Source organism: Telopea speciosissima, chromosome 4, assembly GCF_018873765.1.
Source record: "Telopea speciosissima isolate NSW1024214 ecotype Mountain lineage chromosome 4, Tspe_v1, whole genome shotgun sequence".
NCBI lineage: Eukaryota > Viridiplantae > Streptophyta > Magnoliopsida > Proteales > Proteaceae > Telopea > Telopea speciosissima.
Window position 1 is genome coordinate 3,770,001 of NC_057919.1, and position 21,133 is coordinate 3,791,133.

General features: G+C 38.6%; 1 protein-coding gene across 2 annotated transcripts in view; it reads right to left on the reverse strand.

The window, feature by feature from the left end:
- The window catches only part of LOC122660348, an 82,186-nt gene that overhangs the window by 34,416 nt on the left and 26,637 nt on the right, over window positions 1–21,133 (reverse strand). For both annotated transcript variants that reach the window (XM_043855611.1, XM_043855610.1), the window contains exons 9-21: window positions 20,495–21,133; window positions 19,941–20,009; window positions 17,428–17,541; window positions 17,108–17,353; window positions 14,064–14,111; window positions 13,799–13,945; window positions 10,152–10,316; window positions 9,980–10,042; window positions 9,786–9,896; window positions 9,596–9,679; window positions 9,447–9,494; window positions 3,237–3,311; window positions 2,198–2,293 (exon numbers count right to left, since the gene is read on the reverse strand). In XM_043855611.1, coding sequence (XP_043711546.1) covers window positions 2,198–2,293; window positions 3,237–3,311; window positions 9,447–9,494; window positions 9,596–9,679; window positions 9,786–9,896; window positions 9,980–10,042; window positions 10,152–10,316; window positions 13,799–13,945; window positions 14,064–14,111; window positions 17,108–17,353; window positions 17,428–17,541; window positions 19,941–20,009; window positions 20,495–21,133 — 1,905 coding nt within the window. The remainder of the gene's footprint in view (window positions 1–2,197; window positions 2,294–3,236; window positions 3,312–9,446; window positions 9,495–9,595; window positions 9,680–9,785; window positions 9,897–9,979; window positions 10,043–10,151; window positions 10,317–13,798; window positions 13,946–14,063; window positions 14,112–17,107; window positions 17,354–17,427; window positions 17,542–19,940; window positions 20,010–20,494) is intronic.

The window sequence follows — 21,133 nt, forward strand, 5'->3', positions numbered from 1 at the left end:
CCAGTTTGGTGATGAATCTGCATCACACCGAGGAAACAAAGTCCCCCCTACCTTGAGGCTCTCTACCAATGGTCGGTAAGGTACTCCATACAGTTGAGAGCATGGGGGATAAAGAAACCTGAGGATCCCAATCACCAAGGAAATGATGTCAGCAACCATAGATTGTTTGGATAGCCCCAAAATATATATGGCTTTGGAACTTTCTGAGTAAAGGACCCCCATAGGGTGCCAATGGACTCCACAGGGAGATGGAGGAACCGTTGACAATATGGGAGGTTATGGCACTGAGAGCAATAGGTCGAAGCTTCAGAATATTGCGCCAGACCCAAGATGCATCAGATGAGGTAGGAGCTGTCCAAATAGAGTCAAAATGGAGGAGACCCGAGTAGACCCAATCAATCCAAATACTTTTCTTCCTAGTCACAAAGTTCCAGATCAGATTGATAATGCCGACTAAGTTGACTTCTTTCATCCTTCTCACACCAAGGCGGCAAGGCCTCCCTCCTTGGGAAAGCAGACCAACAGCCCAATTGATGGGATGAAGAAATTTAGAGGTGTCCACTCCTTTCCAAAGGAAGGCAAACATAAGAGAATCCAGATTCCAGATCTTTGATGTTGGACTGAGGAAGACCAAAAATAGCTGACCAATATATGTAGGAAGACTGGAGAACTGCACTGATAAGAACCAATCGGTCTGCATGGAGAAGAGCTTGTCTTTTCAGAGTTGAAGCTTCTTCTGAATGAGATCTAACATGGGAGTGCAATGGTGAGCTGATAATTTGGCGGGCATAAGAGGCAAGCCCAAATATTTGACTGGAAGATGCCTAATAGAAAACCATGTCTTCTCAAGAAGGCTAGCTTTGTACACATCATAGACGCCAGCCAAAAACAAGAGAGATTTCTCTGGATTAATACGAAGACCTAAAAGGTCCTCAAAGAGTTGTAAACAAGACATAATGGTCTACATATGCAATGGAAGCTTTGGAGAATATCATAAGATCATCCACAAAGGCAAGGTGGATAAACATGAGAGCATTACACTTTGGGATAGGAGAGATGAGTTGTTGATCTCTCCAAACCTAAGAAGGATGGAGTGGAGATACAATGGTGAATCCAATTTACGAGCACAAGAGGGAAAGCCATCTTAAGAATGACTTTGTAGATGAAGTCCAAAGTCAAATGTGTTATGGAAGTCAATCTTCATGAGGGCTGCAAGGGATGGGATTTTCTATCAAAAACTCTGATGATCTTATTGCAAAGGATTTTCAAGAAATTGAAATGAAGAAAGAAGGGAATTGTAGAAACTAACCATGTAATCAATGGAGAAGAAGTAGAGAAGAGAAGAAATTAGGTCTAGGATACCAATTCCCTATGTGGCTATGCCAAGCTCAACAGCTCCAAAACTCTTAAAAAATTCATTCTTTACTCAAATCATCTCCAATTGATGGGGGGGGGTGTATTACATATATAAAGACCTTTTAAAATTCCTAAATTGACTCATAAAAGGACTCCTAATCACTCTCTTATATTGACTTAAAGTCAATAGACTTAGAACAGAACTATTAAAAGCTATTTACGTATCATAATCTAACTCAAACACTTGACTACTAATCCCATGCACTAACTTTACCCCCACTTCATATGCTTATAAATTAGGCTCATTACATCAATAAACCCAAAGATAACAAGCCCAAGACCCATAGAACCCAACCATGGGGAAAAACAAAATCTTCCGAGGCCCAACTGGAGCGATTGGACACCCTTAACTGCATCACTGCTCCTCCTTACCCCACACAAAAGCCCACTTACCTTCCAAAGAATTGGGACAGTTGGCATTAAGGAATCAACTCATTTGGGCATCTTCTGAACCCAAAACAGCCCGGAAGATATAACTTCTGTACCAAGTTGGGCAGCACTGATTTGTAGGCTTTTAATTAGTTTGAAAGAGAATACCTGACTCTGATCTTTTAGATTAACATCTTCAACTTTCTTCTAGTTCTTCTCTACCTTTACTTTCTAGGTTACAACACATGTTCTAGGCAGACCCATCAGTTACCAGATACTACCGAAGAGATTTCTCACACCAAAAATTACAAATTGAACAGTCCCACTTCCATGCATTATGCAGTTGGTAAATAATCAACAAGACCTACTTTCATTATTAATGTGATACTCAAAACTACACGAGAAAACTTGCCTTTTTAAGTGCAATTCCATCTTTATCAGGATTAATGTCGTGGATAGCAACCAACACTTCTGCAGGTGTTAAAGCTGGACCTGTATGAGCTGAACCCTGGATGCAATGCATTAGAATACTCAAAATTAGCATCACTGCAAAACCTTTATTGATAGTCCATTTCATTTGATCTATTCTAGATCAATATAAAGAAATGATGGATGACAGGGCTGTCCCAAAAAGTAAGACAACCCAGACACATCATGACATGTGACAAGAGTTACAATATTTCACCATTTTCAGAGTATAGAAGGGAAATCATTACAAGGGAACACCAAATAAAGTATCACAATGTCACATGACAACTCTTCTTTGTATCCTAGGCAATTCATCCATGATATAAAAGAATACAGCTTGATGCCATCTCTCGTGTAAGCTCAAAGTTTAACGAGTGATTAAGGCATTGAAACCCAGCTCAAAGTTTAACGAGTGATTAAGGCATCGAAACCCCGTAACTTTTCAGTATTGCCCTTCCATTACTTACCTAAACTTTCTTCAAGTTGAGTAATAAATGAATGTGGTATTAAATGCAGAGGGAAAAATGGCAAACTTCATAAACACTCAATACCTTTTCTTTTCTTTTTTTATTTGTTTTGGAGCTGGGCAGAGAATTAAGGACAGCCAATAATCATCAGGACGGCATGTGGGACAGAGGGAGTACTTTTTTTGGCACTTTTTTGTACCCATAGATGTAATCTTAGCTTGTAAGATCATTTTATATTCTCATCTTTTGCTTCATTAAAAATAAATATATAAATCTACAAAAAATGAAATCAAAACAAGCCAATTGAAATCCAAAAAGATGTGACAGTTTTGGCATGTGGAGTAGGCCTTGAAGTTTCTACTACTATGAAAGAAAACAAATGAGTCTATTAAGAGAAGAAAAAAAAATTGAAGGTTTTTCTTTTGCCTCTTTTTTTTTTTTTTTGGTGGGGGGGGGGGGGGTTGGGGGGGGCACAAGGAAACATAGTATTGTTAATGAGAGAAAGCAGGTTTCCACCTGTAATATGCGAGCAAGTGCTGCTTGAAACTTTTCCAATGGAAGATCAACAAGCCTTGGGAAAATAGGCAAAACCTGAATGTACACAATGATCACAAATAACCATGTGGTGAATATTTATTAAGCACAAATGGCATTCAATTAACTCTTTATTCAAAAAAAAAATGTGCCACACATGACATATCTAAGATTTTGCAATTGGAAATGTCGAACAAAATGATAATTTAACACAACAAACATAGAAATAGTACACATACAGGGGACGCAACAGTGCAACAACCAATTTTATTCAATTGGATAACTATAACAATTCTCAGTTCCCACAATTGCATTTGATCATTGCTTTGCCATACGAATCATATGATTTTTGAGATAGCCCACCAGTCAACCTCAAATTTCCCATAAACAAAATAGTTCTCCAATAACATGAAAATCATTTAACAGTCCAATATGCAGGTCTGCTAATGTTGCAGATGAGTTTTCCACACAAAATAGGTATCTCCACATACATGAAGATCATTTCTGTAATTGAAGAAGTAGAAAACAGAAAGATAGGTCCTCCATAATATATATATATATATATATATATATATATATATAGAGAGAGAGAGAGAGAGAGAGAGAGAGACAGAGACAGAGAGATAAAAGTACACAGGACTAACTAATCTATATACAAATCACGATGGTATGGAATTATTTGTGTTTTCAGGACCATTAGGCATTATGATCTCTACTACGTCTGAGCTCAAGGCTGTTGTTCAAGGCATGGAGCTAGCCTTGGATCATGTTTGGATGGGTATTTTCCTTGGGGGAAATTCCAGATTGATTATTATATGATTTTGGGGGCCTTGGAGATAATCTTATCAAGAATGCTAGAGCTCTTGCTAGGTGGGGCAATTTCCTTTTCTGAGGCTGAGGTCTGCTAATTGTATTGCGGATGAGTTGGCTAGGCAAAGAGTAGGTAGACAGTCTCCGTATAATAGCTCCTATCCCAGTTCCTTCTTGGGTGCAGTCCCATGGGCCTTCTTCTTCTTGTTGTTGTATTTTGTACTGTAGTCGTTTAGTTCCTTCCCAGGTGCAGGCCTTTTGGCCTTCTTCTTCTTGTTTTTGTATTCTATGTTGTACTCCTTTTCTTCCTCATATATTAGTTATTTATTCCAAAAAAAAAAAAAAGAGGAAATATTTCACGTACCTTCCCTGAGGTATCATGTAATTACAAAAACACCCATCAGTTTTGAAAAATTACGCATGCCCCTCTATTTTTGTAAAAAGTTAACAAATGCACCCATTCCGTTAAATTGGGACTAACAACGTTACAATTAAAGGGTAAATTGACCAAATTGCCCTAGCTAGTTGGGTTTAAAAAGAGAGAAAAACACCCAACTCATCTTCCCCGAATCATTTAGGGTTTGAAAAAAGGAAAAAAAGGGAACACATCAATACTTCTCTTCGTCTTCATTGTCTTCATCAAAGGGTCAGGTTTAAAAGGGTAACTCTTATGTAAAGCCCCTATTCTGTTAGTTTAGGACATTCTGGTTTGTAAAGATCTTGTTCTTCCTTTAAAAAGTCAGTAGTCTCCTCGGTGGGAGGGGGGTGTTGGGGAGGGGAAGGTGATATCTTCTTGAATTCCAAGTTTGCTGGAAATGAAACAAGGAGTTGGGTTGAAGCTTTTCAATTGGATGTTTGGTTGGAAATGAAGTGGGAAATATTAGTTTACCTTCACAAACTTCACTCCTTAATAAAACGGAAGACGGTATCTCTTTTTTTTGGCAGGGGGGGTGCCAACTGGGAAGGTCAGAATATTTGTATCAATAATTTTACAAAAATGCAACTTGTACATGCAGGATGCTGAGCAATTGCAATAAGCCCACAAGCATAGTTCAAAATCTCATTTCAGAAGACCATTTAAGTTGGACCGAAATGAGCAAAATACCAAAATTTTGGCGAAATTTTGCCGGAAATAGTGAGTTTTGCTTGGCCATTTTGGGGGGTAAACGGACAAAATAACCGAAATTTCAACCAAAAAGTGCATTTTTGTGAGTGAAATGAGCGAGATTTCGGTCAAAAAAATGCTGATTCTGGGTTTCACCCCCTGTTTCGTCTCGGACATGTCGGAATTAGCAAAATTTCATCGAGTTTTTGAACTATGCCCCCAAGGGACCCCCCCCCTTCCAAACCGAAAAAGGAAAAAAAGACCTCCCTTTCTACTTTACATATCAACCCCAAAGCTAAACCCAAAAATCATCCAGAACTACTGGACTCAACACAACTCAACCCAACTAAATGGGGTCGGTTATATGAGAATCCTTTTTCTCCAATCAGCTCTATTCAAAACCATATTTGTTATCATAGTTGTCAAGGACTCGCTTAGGCACCACTTAGGCGTCCAGGTTGTTTCTTGGTCCAAGGAGACATCACGCCTTATTAAACACTACACGAGTTTACGTTGATTTATGTTTATTGTTTTGTTTTTTGTTTTATAAATATGCTTATATTATATTCTATGCTTTGTTTATTATATGTTGGATTTCTCATATTAGGTCATTACTACCATAATTACATCATATTGCATTGATATGGCTTCTATGATGCATATAAGCATAATTATAAAATATTATCACCATTACATATTACATATGACTATATACTGCACGTCGCCTAGGCGCGCCCCTCCAACGCTTTGGGTTGCCTAATCACCGTGACAACTATGCTTGTTATACTAGTCCTAAGCTACACGTCTTTCCTCACCACTTCTCATTAAGTCATTTTAGGCCTACCCCTGGCTCGTTTGGTTCCTTCAGTACATATACAAAATTATCAAAACTCATTTCCTATTATGTTGTATTTAACCTAAATTAAGGAATTATTGAACACCAGCTATACACCAATCTCATTGTTTTTCTCACTACCCGACATGGTGACATGCTGTTTCTTCCTTTGCTTCAAGTATACATGCATTTTCTCTCTCTCTCTCTCTCTCTCTCTCCAGATGCTGCAGAAAATCATAAAGGGAATCAACTTTCTTAATAGGGCAGCCTCACCTCTGAAAAGGCCTCCATACCACTCCATCATTGCTGACAAAGGGGAGTTCGGGAAAATCCAATAGGCCCCCACAAGAGACAGATCCACACACCACATCTCCACCAAGAAGCAAGAACTGATCAACAAATGATACCCATCCCCAACTGAATCCAAACATAACCTAAAACCATTTCTTACCCTCCATTCCCCTTTCTAACAAATTATTTATAGAAAACTTCTTCTCCAACACAGTCCATATAAACAAGTAGCCGCTTTTTATCATATTTGGTTGGAGCGAAATCTAAGAAGGTGGACTCCCAAATCTAGATCTTTCCAGCAGATTTGGGAAACTATTCTTTTTTATGTCAGAAGCAAGTTGTCTGTGATCCTTACAAGATGTGTTGACTCTCCTAGGAATAGGCTACTTGTGGCCCCTTGGGGTCTTCCCCCCCTTATTCTAAAGGGGTGTGGCTTTATTTTGTTGCATTTGTTATTTATTTGTCTCTCTTTCCCCTTCTCGGGAGCCCTTTGTATCTTTCTTCTTTTGGTAATGAAATTTTATTCACCCAAAAAAAAAAAGAATGAAAGCTGAGGGCGGCACCAACCGATTACAAATAATTTTGTACAGGAACATTCTGTTACCATCATGCACCATCTAATAGAAAGCAATAACAGAAAACTTCCCACTTTCACCGAAGGTTTAAAGTATCGGTCTCGGGTATCGTATCGGTCGGGTGATTTTTAGAGACGTATCGTATCGTATCGTATCGTATCGTATCGGAGATACATATCGAACACAACAGATACGCATAGAAATGGTTAAGTTACACATGGAAATACACTTTTGGAACGAAAAACAATATAAATAAATCATATATAACAAGTGTCATGCATAAACACTAAAATGGTGAATAATGTATAACCAAACAAGTGCATTAAATTGAAATTGTTATAAAAGATGAGGTTTCTTAAATGTTGTAATCTTCTATAGCCATGAAGAGTGTTGGATGATGCAAAGGATGATGTTGTAGCACTCCTTGATTCATTTTTTAGTCCAAAAGTGTGAAAAACCAAGATTAAATGCAAGATTTTAGTCTCTTGATTGAGAGTTTTTCTTCATTTTTCCGTTAGAATAGGAGTTGTATAGAGTCTGTGAGTGAAAATGGCTTTTTTATGGAATGTATCAATGGTATCGGTACGTATTGGAATGTATCGATGGTATCGGTATGTATCGAGCCGTATCGACCGATACATATCGATACGTATTAAACACCCACAAAACCCTTTACTGGACGTATCGATATGTATTGATACGTATCGGTCTGTATCGGCCGATACAATACGATACCAATCGAGACATACTATTTTCTAAAAAAAAAAATACGTATCGGATGTATAGTATCGGTATCGACCGATATCGATATGTAACGTATTGGTCCGAATCGTATCATATCGGTCGATACTTTAAACCATGCTTTTACCACCTTCCCACACCCTTACGACCCCCCCCCTCTTTAGTCTGTCAATTCCAACACCTTTCATCAGCTCCATCACCAGTTCAACCTTCTAATCAATTAAGTTCCTCCTACAGATCGGCAAACACACCAGCTCCCTTCAACTCTCTTCGTATGATCCTCCACCATTGCACCCTGATTCCAAGCAATCAAAAACAAATCAAGGAAAATCTTCTTCAATGGACTTTCCCCACACAATGGTGATACAAAAATTTCACTCTTTCCATCCCAAACTAAAATCTAACCACCCCCCCCCCCTTCTTAAACTATTCCCTATCCCGTGAGACCCATTCAAGCTCCCCCTTTCCAACCCCCTATCCCCTGAAGACCCATAAAAGCTTTTCCCTTTTCCCAAACCCCGATCCAACATACAATACTTAGCTGTTATTACTTTCTTCCTCAAGCTCTCATCTTCTTAACCCAAGCACCACAACCACTTCCCTGGCAATGTCACATTCATAAATTACACTTTTTCCATCCCACACTAACATCTACCCCCCCCCCCCCCACCCTTCTTAATCTGTTCCCTATACCATGAGACCCATACAAGCTCCCCTTTTCCCAAACCCCCATCCAACTTACAACACTAAGCTGTTATTACTTTCTTCCTCGAGCTCTCATCTTCTTAACCCAAGCACCACAACCACTCCCTGGCAATGCCACATTCATAACTTTCCAGGTGTAATACCCATCTTTCCCAATCAACTAGATGATACCTCCATTGCTTTAATATCTTGTCAAACATCTAATCCACATGTGTTCCCTCTAGTGCTATTGAGGGTTTTGCAAAGAAAGAAATGAAGGATTCTCGAGATGAAGGCACAAATAACTAGAACAATACAAGACATGCAGACAAAAGGAGGCAAGATGTAAAACAAAATGAAAAGAAAAAAATATAAAAAAAGCCGATGACCACAAAATCAACCTTCAAAGTACAACAAAAACCCTCCAACGAAACCAACATAAAAAACTGAAACCTACCTATTCAAAAACCCTGGAAACAGGAACCAACCACAATGGATGATAACTCCTTGGAGCACTTTTCAAGTTCTATGAATCTATATCATGGCTGTTTCAAGATTCTGACATATGGGGAATCAAAATTTTGTTGGAGGTATGGTTCTGCAGTTGGTTATGATTTTTAAGGGTATTTTTAGGTGTTCAATTGAGTCACTACGGTTGACACTAACTATGTAGGTTTTAATTTACTTAGGTACTTATGTTATAACTCTACAAAATTAAACTCCAGAACTCACTCTCAAGAAAACCATTATGTCCCCCAACTCAAACAAGTCGCTCAACATAGATGAAGATAATGATTATGATTAGAAGTTATGGATAGAATCATAGAATATAGCAATCAAACTTTCTCCAGACAATCAAATGTAAACCTGTACAAAATCCAAGGGAAATTAGTTGTTTTGTTTGAAGTCCGAAAGGAAATGATCTTTAATTTAATACATAGAAAAAACAGTACTGCTATGTGCCTCAGATTTTCTTTTTTTACAAGTACTAACAATAGAAGTTATTAGCTTATATAAACCACAGAATTCCTTTGCAAAAATAATTGTCCAGATGTTGCACCCTGAGTTCAATTATATTTTATCATTAAGCAACATAGATGAGTGGAATAAGGATAAATTCAGTAAATCACACAAGAAAATGAGAAAAATACCTCATCTTTTGAAAGAGAAGATAGCATTGGAATAAGAATACCAGCATCCTGCACAGGAGAAAAGGAGTTATCATAATAATCAAGATAGCAAGAAATGCAATCACAGATAAGCAGACTGAAACTCTAAAAGCAACAAGGAAGTTATGGACCTTTAACTTAGCTTCATATAAGTGTTTAACAGTAGCAATAAGATCAGCAGAGGGTGTTGTCTCTTCAGTCAATATTTGCAAAACCTTAGAAACAAGATTATTCATCGGCAAAAGTTAACACCAAATACTAATGAAAAAGCAAATCGAAATATGTCAAATAGGTTTCAGCAATCAAAACTTAGGGGGGTACCAGCATCAGAAGATTTTCGCTTCCTTGTGGTGGATCAGAAATTATATGCAGCAATTCGGATTTGGATGGTCCTAGGGTTCTCACAAGAATTGGGATATGCCGATGGACCGCCTGCATTTCCCATTAATTTACCAGTAACATCAAATACCATTTGTTTTTAAATTGCAATTAAAAATAATAAAACCAATATACACCTGCTTAACAGCCTTTGGAGCCCGCCCATAAATGTCAAAAACAAGTTTAAGGAGATTGGGTTTCTGCACCGAAAAGAAGATAAGTATCCGCATCACATGAATACCAAATTCAAAATGAACAAACACTCCTCATGATCTTTTAAGTTCTAACGAACAGGAAAAGGATGCACACCTTTGTACATAGAGCGAAAAAAAGGGACATGCGGCGTTGAGCTTGAGACAACGAAACTGTTGGAACACTTTGGACAACTTGTAGTGAATCCTTCACAGAGTCATTTTCGGAAGCACCAGGCTCTGAATTATGAGAACCACTAATGGATGTTTCTTGAGTTCCAAGCTGAAATGAGAAAAAGCAGGGGAAAAAACCGAAAAAAGAAAAATGAAAAGATTTGAGTCCCAACCGAGAAACTAAAATGTAGGCAAAGAATTTGAATCTGAAACCTATGCAATCAGAATATGAACATAAAATTACAACTAATTTTTTTGCTCATTCCTGTAGTAAGAATTTAAGAATTAAATTTTAATTCTATAGATATTTGTTTACTGCATCAATTTCAACCAATACAACATATAGGGAGTGCAACTTGGGCAAGAAAGACCCCGGCCCAAAAATTTTAATCATGGGCTGAGCTTCTTGGCACGCGGGTCGGGCTTGGGCCCCCAAACCCCAACCTGAGGTGGGGTCACACATCGGGTTGAGGCCTCAAGTGAGGCCCCGCCTGGCCCAAAGCTATATGTATGCATATAAGGAAGACTCACCACATCATATAGCACAATGTTCATGTGAAGTACACCATTGATTTAGCATATCCAAGGTAGTACATATACTAATCATGGAACAAAAACTCGACCAAAACCTGTCGAAACCACTGAGTTAACTCGGTTTCCCAGATTTTCGAGACGAGTTGAAGGAGGATTTTATAAAATCCCTGGATTCGATCGGGTTTCGATGGTTTCAACCAGTTTCGACCATATTTCGGTGGTTTCAACACATGCCCATCGAAACTAGGGGAAACTTGGACAAACAGGTATTTATGCCAGAGACTAGGACAACACTTAGTTATATCATTTAAGTAAATGTTTTTGTATTTGTATTTCATTTACTTAAGATATTATTCATAAATAAGCAAATATCCCCTATTTGAATCCAATAAAAATAGTTAAAAAATAAAATTCCAAAAAGAAAAAAAGTCAACCCCCCCAGTTCTAGAACAAAAACTGGATTTTCGACGGTAGGTGCAATTTTCAACTTTCTAATGCTGGGGTTTTTCTCAAATCTAAAAATTCCATAAATCTTAATATGGTAAAACATTGCTAAAAACCAAAAGTGCGGTAAAATATTCATTTGTTTTGATGTCCAAAAAAATATTTTCAATCAAAGCGATTTTGACAGCATTCGCGCACAGCAAATTAAGTTTTACCGGTACATAACTCCTTCAATATAAATCAGATTTAAACATTCTTGGACTTATTGGAAAGCTATCAAAACAAAGATTTCTAACATATCCAAGATTGCTTAAATCTCATTTATACTGAAGGAGTTATGTTCCGGTCAAACCTTATTTGATACCAAGTCCAAGAACAATATACAGTATCAAACTTGGATCAAAACCACAAGTAATATTTTTAGTGTTTTCTATGTGAAACTAATGCATGGATTGAGTTTAAAATGTCAAAAATAGGTAGCACAACAAGAATCAGGGCAAAAAAAACAACATCTGGGCCTCGAAACCAAGGTTCGAGTTAGCCTGGAGAAAGTCCCAAGTTTCGTCCGAGATATGATCGAAACTGAGACGAACTCATTTTTTGGCTGGTCGAAACCTAGTCGAAACCCAAGTTTTAGAACCTTGATACTAATATGGTAGGGGTAGTGTACTAAAATTCTTCACATATATGAAGAGAAAAAAGGGGAGGGGTGTGGTTACACTGAAAAATGAAGATTAGAGACTTGCACCATGATATCTAAAATGAATGGCAAACTACAGACCATCAAGGCAGCAAAAGGCCCTAACTTCAAGCTTAACTTAAAATTAGGGAGAAAGCTGCCAGCATGGGGAGGAATCTGCACACCATACCAATTGGTGTTCTGAAAAAGGTATCATCCATGTGAAGCCCATATTTTCAATGCAAGTGAGAAAATAATAACAAAAAATTCATGTGAGAGGGAAACTGCACACTGGCAGCATAGCAGTCTTTTTCCCTTAAAATTATATCAAATTTCAGCCCTTACTCAAAGCTGGGTCGGGCCTGGGCCTGGCCAAGGCTAAAGTACCCCGGGCTGGGCCTAGGCCTTCAAAGACCCAGGCCCAGCCCGGCTCAGTTGCACCCCGAACAACATAAGACAAATGTTCCCAAATTTAATAAACTGAGTACTAAAAGACAATAAGAAATTATGTTTACATCTATAAACAGGATCAACACTAGATGAACTCATGAACTTGCTCCTTTTATAATCCTTAAATTGAATATTTGTCTACTGCATCAATTTCAAGCTCAACAACATAAGCCTAAAGGTTTCCCAAATTTAATAAACCAACATAATTGAAGAGTGAAAGACATTAATTATATTATAATTACTTTGACCATACCATCAGAAACAAAAATGGAATTATTCAAGAAGGGAAGAAGACAAAGAATACTTCAAACATGTTACAGAGAATTCTGTATGTTTTCGGTTCTGGAACAATGATGATAATGATTAGGTCATACCCATTGGCCAAGTATCAGGGGCAAGCAAAGATTGGCAGAAAGGGGTTGAAAAAAAACAAGGGGAATGGAAAGTAGGAAGGGATATTAATGACTGTTATAACGGTTAAGTCATACCCTATTAACACCCATATCAGTTAATCTATGCAAAATTTTAAAACTGAAGACTGCCGGTGTCGGGGGGGGGGGGGGGGACGCTCTTTTTTTCCCTTTTCTGATTAATAATAGTTTCTTTCTTACAACTTTATTGAGAAGTAGGAAGCTTAATAGGATTGACATGGCGAACTAGGAGCTTGGGGGCAGGGGAGTGGGTGAACTCAAGAGGGAAAGAAAAGAAAATGGAAACAAATGTCACATTGAAAACCTGGGCACCACCTCAAACACCAAAGAGAACACCCTTTCTCACCTTAAAACACAAACTTCAAGCCACATCTCTAGAAACAACCTACACGTACTACCAGTCCACCAAAATGCCCAGCCACCACAAAAGGTAGCTCATCAGCTCCACAAAAAGGAATTAAAGTAAAGTGAAAGGAAACAGAATGAACTGAAACTCGGACAAAGAACCAAAGAGAGTCAATATTATGAGGCCTTAGAACTAGTTTACAGAGATTGATGAGGATGTACTTCCCTAGGGACATTTTTTTGGATAAAATTGGTAATTATGTGGGGGGGGGGGGCGGCATCAAGCTCTTCCCCTTCAGCCCTGCCCTTACACAGCCCCTATCCACCAATCCTCCAAGCCCTATTCCTTTTCAATTGGATCACATCAATGTGAAGAGTTCACTGCTGCCTAGCCATAAGGTATGGTGAATGCCCCATATTTTAAGGCCACTTGGATACATGGCTGAAATCCAAAGCTTAATCCCATATCCAGGACTATTTTTAACCATTAGTGATGCCCTGTCCAGACAGTAATATGATCTATTAAATATGAAAGAACATTGTTAGCAGACTGCCCTTCATCAAAACCCAGTCTCATCTTGGGGAAGAGACAAAATGCTTACTTTAAAGCTGAAAGCCTATCTAGATTCCATAAGGGAACTCAAATCCTAATAAAAATATCCTAAGCCTTTCGAGAAATAAGTGTGGGAAGAAAATAAAGCTCCATACATTTCCTTCTGTTCTCTGCTCGGTGGACCCAGCCGTTGAAGGATCTGTATCAGGAACATGCTGATCAACTACTGATAAAATCTCAGCAGTAGCAAACTGCTCAATGTTCTCTGATACATAGCTAAGAAGATAGAGTTTATTTGCCACCTGTCCAACATAAAAATTACTAGTGAGAACGATTAATTTTTCTTTTTGGAAGGGGGCAAAAGAAAAATAAATTTAATCTTTCAACATAGAAAAAAATCTCATTTATGTGACCACGTACCAGACGGATAGCTTTTGCTCGAACTTCGTCTTGAGAATGAACCGCACACTGCCATTGAAAACAAATCATAAAGTAGCAAAAAAGAAAATTAAATAAAAATATGAAGATAGATTATCTGTGTGCATGTTTGCACTAGCATCTACTTATTACAGAGATATTGGAATGGGTAGACAAAGGAATCGAATCATCTCATCTAGTGTAGAAAAAATAATCCTTGTAGACAACATTCCATACAAAAAATTCACAACAAAGTTTGCCTTTTCTGTAGTTTTCTGAAGGGGATGGGGAAGAAGATATTTCCTGAATACTAAATACTGAACCTAAAACTTTGGATCATGCATCATGTTCATAGAGCAGCATAACCTATCATACTACTTAGAGTCTGAAACCTTACTTTGTCAAATTCCAAAACCCACATCCATATCGGTGTAAGATCAAGGTGGTAATTCTCTGCCAGGCACATGTTGCTCACCCAGACCCAATCTGATTAATAAACGACATGTTATCAGGTTCGGCCTGATAGCCTGATAATTAGATGGTCTGGCTTCAGGCATGGGCTAGTTTATTCATTCCTGTCCTAAAACCCAAACCATCACAAGTAAATATATTTCTATTAAATTTAAATTAGACTCATCATTTATTTTATATTTATAACTTGAAGCAGACCGGCCAATCTGCTCAATTATAAATGGGTTAGTCTCAGGCATGCATACCCTCTTTCTGTTTAATAATCAAGTGGGTCTGCCCAGTTGCCATCCTTAATAATTAAGATGGAGAGAATTAGGCACCCTTTTGGTTGACAAACTAAGATTCGCAAGTCATATTATGAATGTTATCAATCATATTTGAAACAGGACATGGATATGAACATTAAAGCTTATGTAAAAGTGTTTCACAAAACCCCTCAAGGAATACTTTGCTTGATGGCACATGTGAGTTTCGCCATCGAGCACGAGACTCCCGCCACTGCGGGATCGGGTGAGGGTCAAAATGTACGCAACCTTACCGTTGCACCAAGATCTGTCCAGAATCATTCCAATTTTGGAAGGATAGGAGTAACCCTAGGTTGACCAATTGTCAAATTGGGTGAGAAGATTTGACCATATCTCCACCAGTCCATTATTGCATTAGATTATCCTTTTTGTTATCAAACACCAAACCGGTTACCCAAAAGTTGACCTTCCATCCCGTTTTCAAAAGCTTTATTCTGCCACATGAATACATTCAGGCTGAAGTTTGCAAATATGAAAGCCCACAAATTTGTGCAGCAACAAAGCAGCCAAAATGTAGGATAAAAGGAGCATCAAAGAAAACTTGACATGATAGCTCGTAAAGTAACAGGCCAAACAACACCCTAAACAAAGCTTACATCCAGCATAATTTCTAACATAAAATCAATCTATTTCTTGTATTCTTTGCTTGCACATTCATGGCCTACGGACCTAAAGAGTGAAACAACAAAGTAAAAGACCTTTAACATCAAATTTTTTCCCCATCCCTCAGCCATTTCATTAAGTGATGCAACAAAAGATATAAAAATCAAATTTGGGATATTTCAGTCTTTCCACCTTTACATGGTCTTTGAGGGCATTGAGGCAAGGATTTCTGTTTAGCTCTCCAACAAACATCCATTTTTATTTTTTTTTTGTTTAACCAACAAACATCCATGGAATGAGAATGTAGTGGAACAATTGATTAATTTGGAAATTAATTTCAGAAGTCTTCTGGAGGAGTTTTTTTCTCTATCAGGATGCCACTGTCAGACCCTATTGGAACTTGATATAGCATTCAACCGCAGATCACATCTACATTTTTGTTTTTAATTTATTTTATTCTAGATATACACAAATAATGATCTAGTAATAATATGCACTTAAGTTATAACAGTTCAGTGGTCGACGGAGTGGCAGTCAAGGTCAAATCAGTGCAGTCAAATAGTCTAGTCAAAGAGCTCACTTAGGTGCTTTGATTCAACTTTCAATCAGCTTTTAACTGGTAGAAATCCATCATATCTTGTAGGTAGTTCTTGGGTGTTCTAAATCCCATTGCTAATAGTTTCTTACTACACATATAATACTTGGCACAAACTTTATTACGAGAATTTGGGAGGTGGGGGTGTCTGGTCATCTGAGAGCAATGAATGTTGAGATTAAACTTCTGTTTAAAGGCCTGCCTCACTTATCCTTCCCCTGTGATAAGCCAATTAGTAGCCTGAAAGCAAGGTTTCCTGGCCATAACACTAGTGATGTTGTCCATCTATTGATTATATTCCCTTTTTATTGGTCTTCACTTCAGACTTGGCTTTTTCCAAATCTTGGATCTTCATCAATCGTCACAGAGGTAAGGTGAGATCAAAACCACATTTACAGTTGTCCACAAAATGTCAACTAATTGAGTTGTGGCACAAACCCAAGCTAGAGAAAAGTGTTAATACTGGGAGTGGGCATTGTTTTGGATTATTTCCAGGAAGTATGAGAGACGAAAAGTAATAGCCAAGCAATAAATGTTTGTCTCATTGGAAATGTTCAATGAAGCACACAGCTCAGATGGCCCAGGAAGCTAGGGTCATTTCTTTTAACTACCCATCAACCAAGACCAGTGAAATATAATGGACAGAGATATGTATTATAAAAGTAGGGGACAGTTTTCAAAGTCCAATTGTGAAGGCAGATTGGCAAAAGAGCTCCAAATATTACACTCACACCGGCAATTTTCAGTCCACTGTTTTTTTGTTTTTTTTTTTTTGGGTTGGGGGGGACTGCAGTGGGCATTCTTCAACAAAAAAGTTTTAACACTAAAGGCTAAGAATGAACAAATGCTGCATTATAGAACTGAGGTATAGACAGTACAGAAAATGCAGCTGCTAAAAGGTACAGACTGTGACTACCTTGGTCATCCGACTACAAGACTTAAAAGGGGGTGAGAGCATGACAAGGGTATCCAGACACCCTGTCTAGATAACTTCTCCCATCAAGTAAAGAATAAGAGAGCATATCAAGTACAAATTTCTGTCACTAAGTTCCTATGATCAATAAGAGTTTTACCTTCAATGCTATATTCAAACATGCTTGCCGATTAAGTGGACGCCCCAAGATCAAGCTCCATACAGCACCAAGGCCCTGTGTGACACGGTCACCATCACGTACATCTTTCCCATGGAAACCAAACCCATCAGCATAACAAAGGTCCTCTAACATTTTCAGGGCAGAGTCAGGCAAATGTGGAACTTCACCAAGAAGCTTACTGAAAGATTTGTCTGAAGCCGGAAGCGTATCCCACAAAGACCTTGCCTACATAAGAATAGTGTAAATATTTTCTCTCTCATTTAATGGTACCGGAAGGTGAGAACTTATAAGATCCCTACCACGGCTAGGAGAAACTTTTCGTACATAGTGGCAGCAAATGAAGAGTGCTCACTAGATTCGGAAATCATGAGAGTATGAAGATGATATAGTACATGCATCACAAGCTCATGCCCCTGAAAACAAACAAACCAAAATCATATTCTAAAGCTTTAATGACAAAATTCATCCACAAGTTTTTCATTGCACAATTAATGAAATTTCATAAATATTAACATGGACAGCCTAAAACCTTATATTTAAGATACCAGTAAGTAGGAATGTCAAAAAGGTACATGCAAACACAGATCAAAAGGAAATATAAGGTTCCAGTTGGGAAGACTGTAAATGCAGTCAGCCAAGTTTAGCACATGCTAAGGTGATCAGAAAGGCCATTGATCCTAAACAAGTGATCAACTCACCATTAAGTTGACCAGATGGGCAGCTTAAAGCCATGTGATACAAGATGCTCTAGGACAATCATACAAATATCTGGTGAAAGGAAGATAGAGAAATCATAAAGTATATAGTTTTGAATCAGTTTGGTTTGAGATAGATCTTTGATGTGGGACCCATTTAATGGCATGCTCCAGGCTCGCTCTCCCCCTCCCTACGTTCGCCCTATGAAAAGATATCTTGTTGAGTTTACTCGGCGCAAGCAGAGAAGGAAAGTAGTTTCACGGCTGTAATTTAATCTTCCTAGTGGACACATGAATAACAAGAAACTAAAATATTGAACAAAAAATTGAGTACAATCACGATTCATTTATGCAGGGGAGGGGAAGTTCCAATTCCACGGTTAAATTTATCACCAATTACATTTCTTATGAAATAGGTTTCTTGATTCTAAGGCTGTGTTTGGTTGGATAGAAAAGAAATGGAGAGAAAAAAAATTTCTTGTTGTTTGGTTGTAACAGAAAAGAAACGAAAAAATGAGAGTGAAAGATGGTTTTGTGCCAAGGTGGGTTCCGTGTGAGTGAGTTTCATATCTTTAATGGGTTGTGCTTCTGAGTGCAACCTTGAGGTCTGAGGTTCAATGTCAACTGTCCAAGGCTTGGTGAGGAGGGTTTCATGAGAGAGAGGTTCATGATCTCAGCCCCTTTGATCAAATCCCTTTCTCTTTCTCCAAAGATGAAGTCATTCCTTCAAAGAAGCATCTGACGATGGTGGATCTGCAACCCAAACTCAGCTGAAGCGTGGTTGTTTTAATCAGAAACAGATTTCCGTCATTTTTATTTACGGTTCACTACAATAGATGCAATGACTCTCACAATCAGGTTACTGGCAATGTTCTTATACTGACTATCTACAGTCACGGTCTCGAGACTGCGGACCTGTGATGTTGAAGTAGCCAGCGTTGGTATTATTTGGTACAGAGAGACTTTCAGGCAGAACTTGGGCGTCACTTTGGTTGGGCAATGGTAAGCTGGTTTGCTTCTGGGATGATGTTTGGCTGTGCCACTCTCCTCAGAGATGCATGCCATAACTCCTCTGATGAGAGTAGAGTTGGTTCAAAACTCAGAACCTAATTCCTTCTTTGTTCTCCAAAGAGACGATGACTGGAAATCCCATCCTTATTTGAGTTCAAACTCAAGAGCAGAACAGAAAGGCCGTAAGTAATCATTAGCCTTCTGATTGTTGTCAAAGTGTCATGTTCCCTCAACAACTTTCTCTTTCAAATTTTCTCTCCCTCTGGTTCCCGTTCTCCTTTTGTTTCTTTCTGCATCTGCCGCCTCCAAGGCACCCAGAACTATAATCTCGTAAAATACACTAGTTTTCTCGCATGTGAGGTGAGATTTTTGTTAGGACGGTGATAGAAAATTGCATCAATTCCAATGTGATTTTAAAATTTAAAATCGGAATCTTCTCTCCGCTACTAAACGTTCCAAACGCCAAGAGAAGATGAAGATGCGAGAAAACCAGACCATAGTTATCAAAGCGTCACCAAGCTCCTTGGTCGCCTTAGTCACCTAGGCGGGCGCCTTGCCGCCTTGATTTTAGACCCTCTTCAATGCCATGGTCGTTTTGCCGTATTGATAACTATGAACCAGACACAGCCTAAGAGAGCAAAGAACAAGGTGAGCGAAGAAAATGGATTTATATACTTTTTTCTCTTTTTTTTTGTGGGGGGCAGGATAAGCTAGAAGTTTTATTCCAACAACATATTGTCACTTTTGTTGGGGGGGTGGTTTGTATGATTTAGTAACGCCTTTCAGCCTCTTGCCTTCTTTAGGGATTCCTCTTTTTAATAAAGCTTTCTCATAAGCTATCACTAACGAACCAATAAGTCCAACATTGATTCCTTCAGACGTGTCAATTGCGCAAATGTGTCCATAGTGACTAGGATGGATATCTCGTACGCAAAAACAAGCAGTTCACCCTGTCAATCCTCCAAGACCAAAATAACTCAATTTTCGCCCATGAACTATTTGTGTCAAGAGATTGGTTCGATCCAAAACTTAACAACATCAATAATAATACTCATGCAGTTAAAAGGATAAAAAGTAGAACCTATTGAATTTCTATATACACACACCTTCGCGTGTTGGTAATCCAAAACTAGATGTTTTTGCAGCATTACAATGACATCAACATCAGCATCCATCTGCCAAAGATATGAAGTACGTCAAAATTGCATGATGTCATATAATATAAGGCAAACAGATTGAAGAATTGTGGAAACACTGAATCTAAAAATCATAACAAATTTCAAGCAATGTAAAAGAAAACAGGAGTATAAAGTTGTCTCCAAGTTAAACTGCCACAAAACTGTGCACATTCCCAGAAGTACTACAAAAAAAACTACAAAATAAAAGAAGAGAGACAGAGAGAGTAAAGATATGCTGGGATTGCACAGCATTACCCAGAAGACAAGGATAAAAGGCGACTCCAAGTTCAACACCAATTTCCCAGATTTTAAAGAAAAAAGATGACTCCAAGCCAAGTTTGGACACCAACGGCTGATGGAATCAATGGCTTATCCAAACTGATGGCAAAAGTGACAAAATGCAAGGGGTTTGAAGACCAAAAAAAAGCAGCAGGGAAAGGGAAGCAGAGCAAAGGACCAATTAGAATTCAAGCCATCACTACCTGAGCAACCAAGCGAGCAAGTAATGCCATGCGTGTCTGACTGCAATCTGTCAGCTGTATTTGCTTGCATGACCCAATAATTCTTTCAATTGTCAATTTAGTCAGAGTCTTTTTCTGGTCTTCTGTCAACTCAATATAAGAAGGAAGCAAGGGAAAATCTTGAGAGGTCTCTTCAGAGGCAGATGTGCTAGAGCCAACAGGGGAATGCTGATCAGATTCCAGTGAACAAGATGGATCAACCCCCTCAGTCATTGTAAAATCTGTCGGTATTGATGCCATCGCATCCTGGACAACAGCTGTAACAGGAGAATGGGCAGGGTCTGAAGTAGTAATAACCTTGACCTCTTCAACCGGTTCCTCCTTTTTAATTTCATCTAAAACCTCCAAATTTTCTTCAGATGTAGGCTGGTCAGTTACAGGAGCAACTGAACTTTCTGAAAATTCAAAATCACTTTTGGTTACCATAGGTACTGAAGCACTTTCCACCTTTATCACCACAGGAGGTGGAAGAGGTCTCCTCAGAGAAGCAGAACTGTCAAATCCAGATTGCATGTCACCAGTATCCTCCTTCACAGTCAGAGACACCGACTGTACTCCACCAGGTACAGCCACACGCCGTGGATCGAGACGACGAGGATC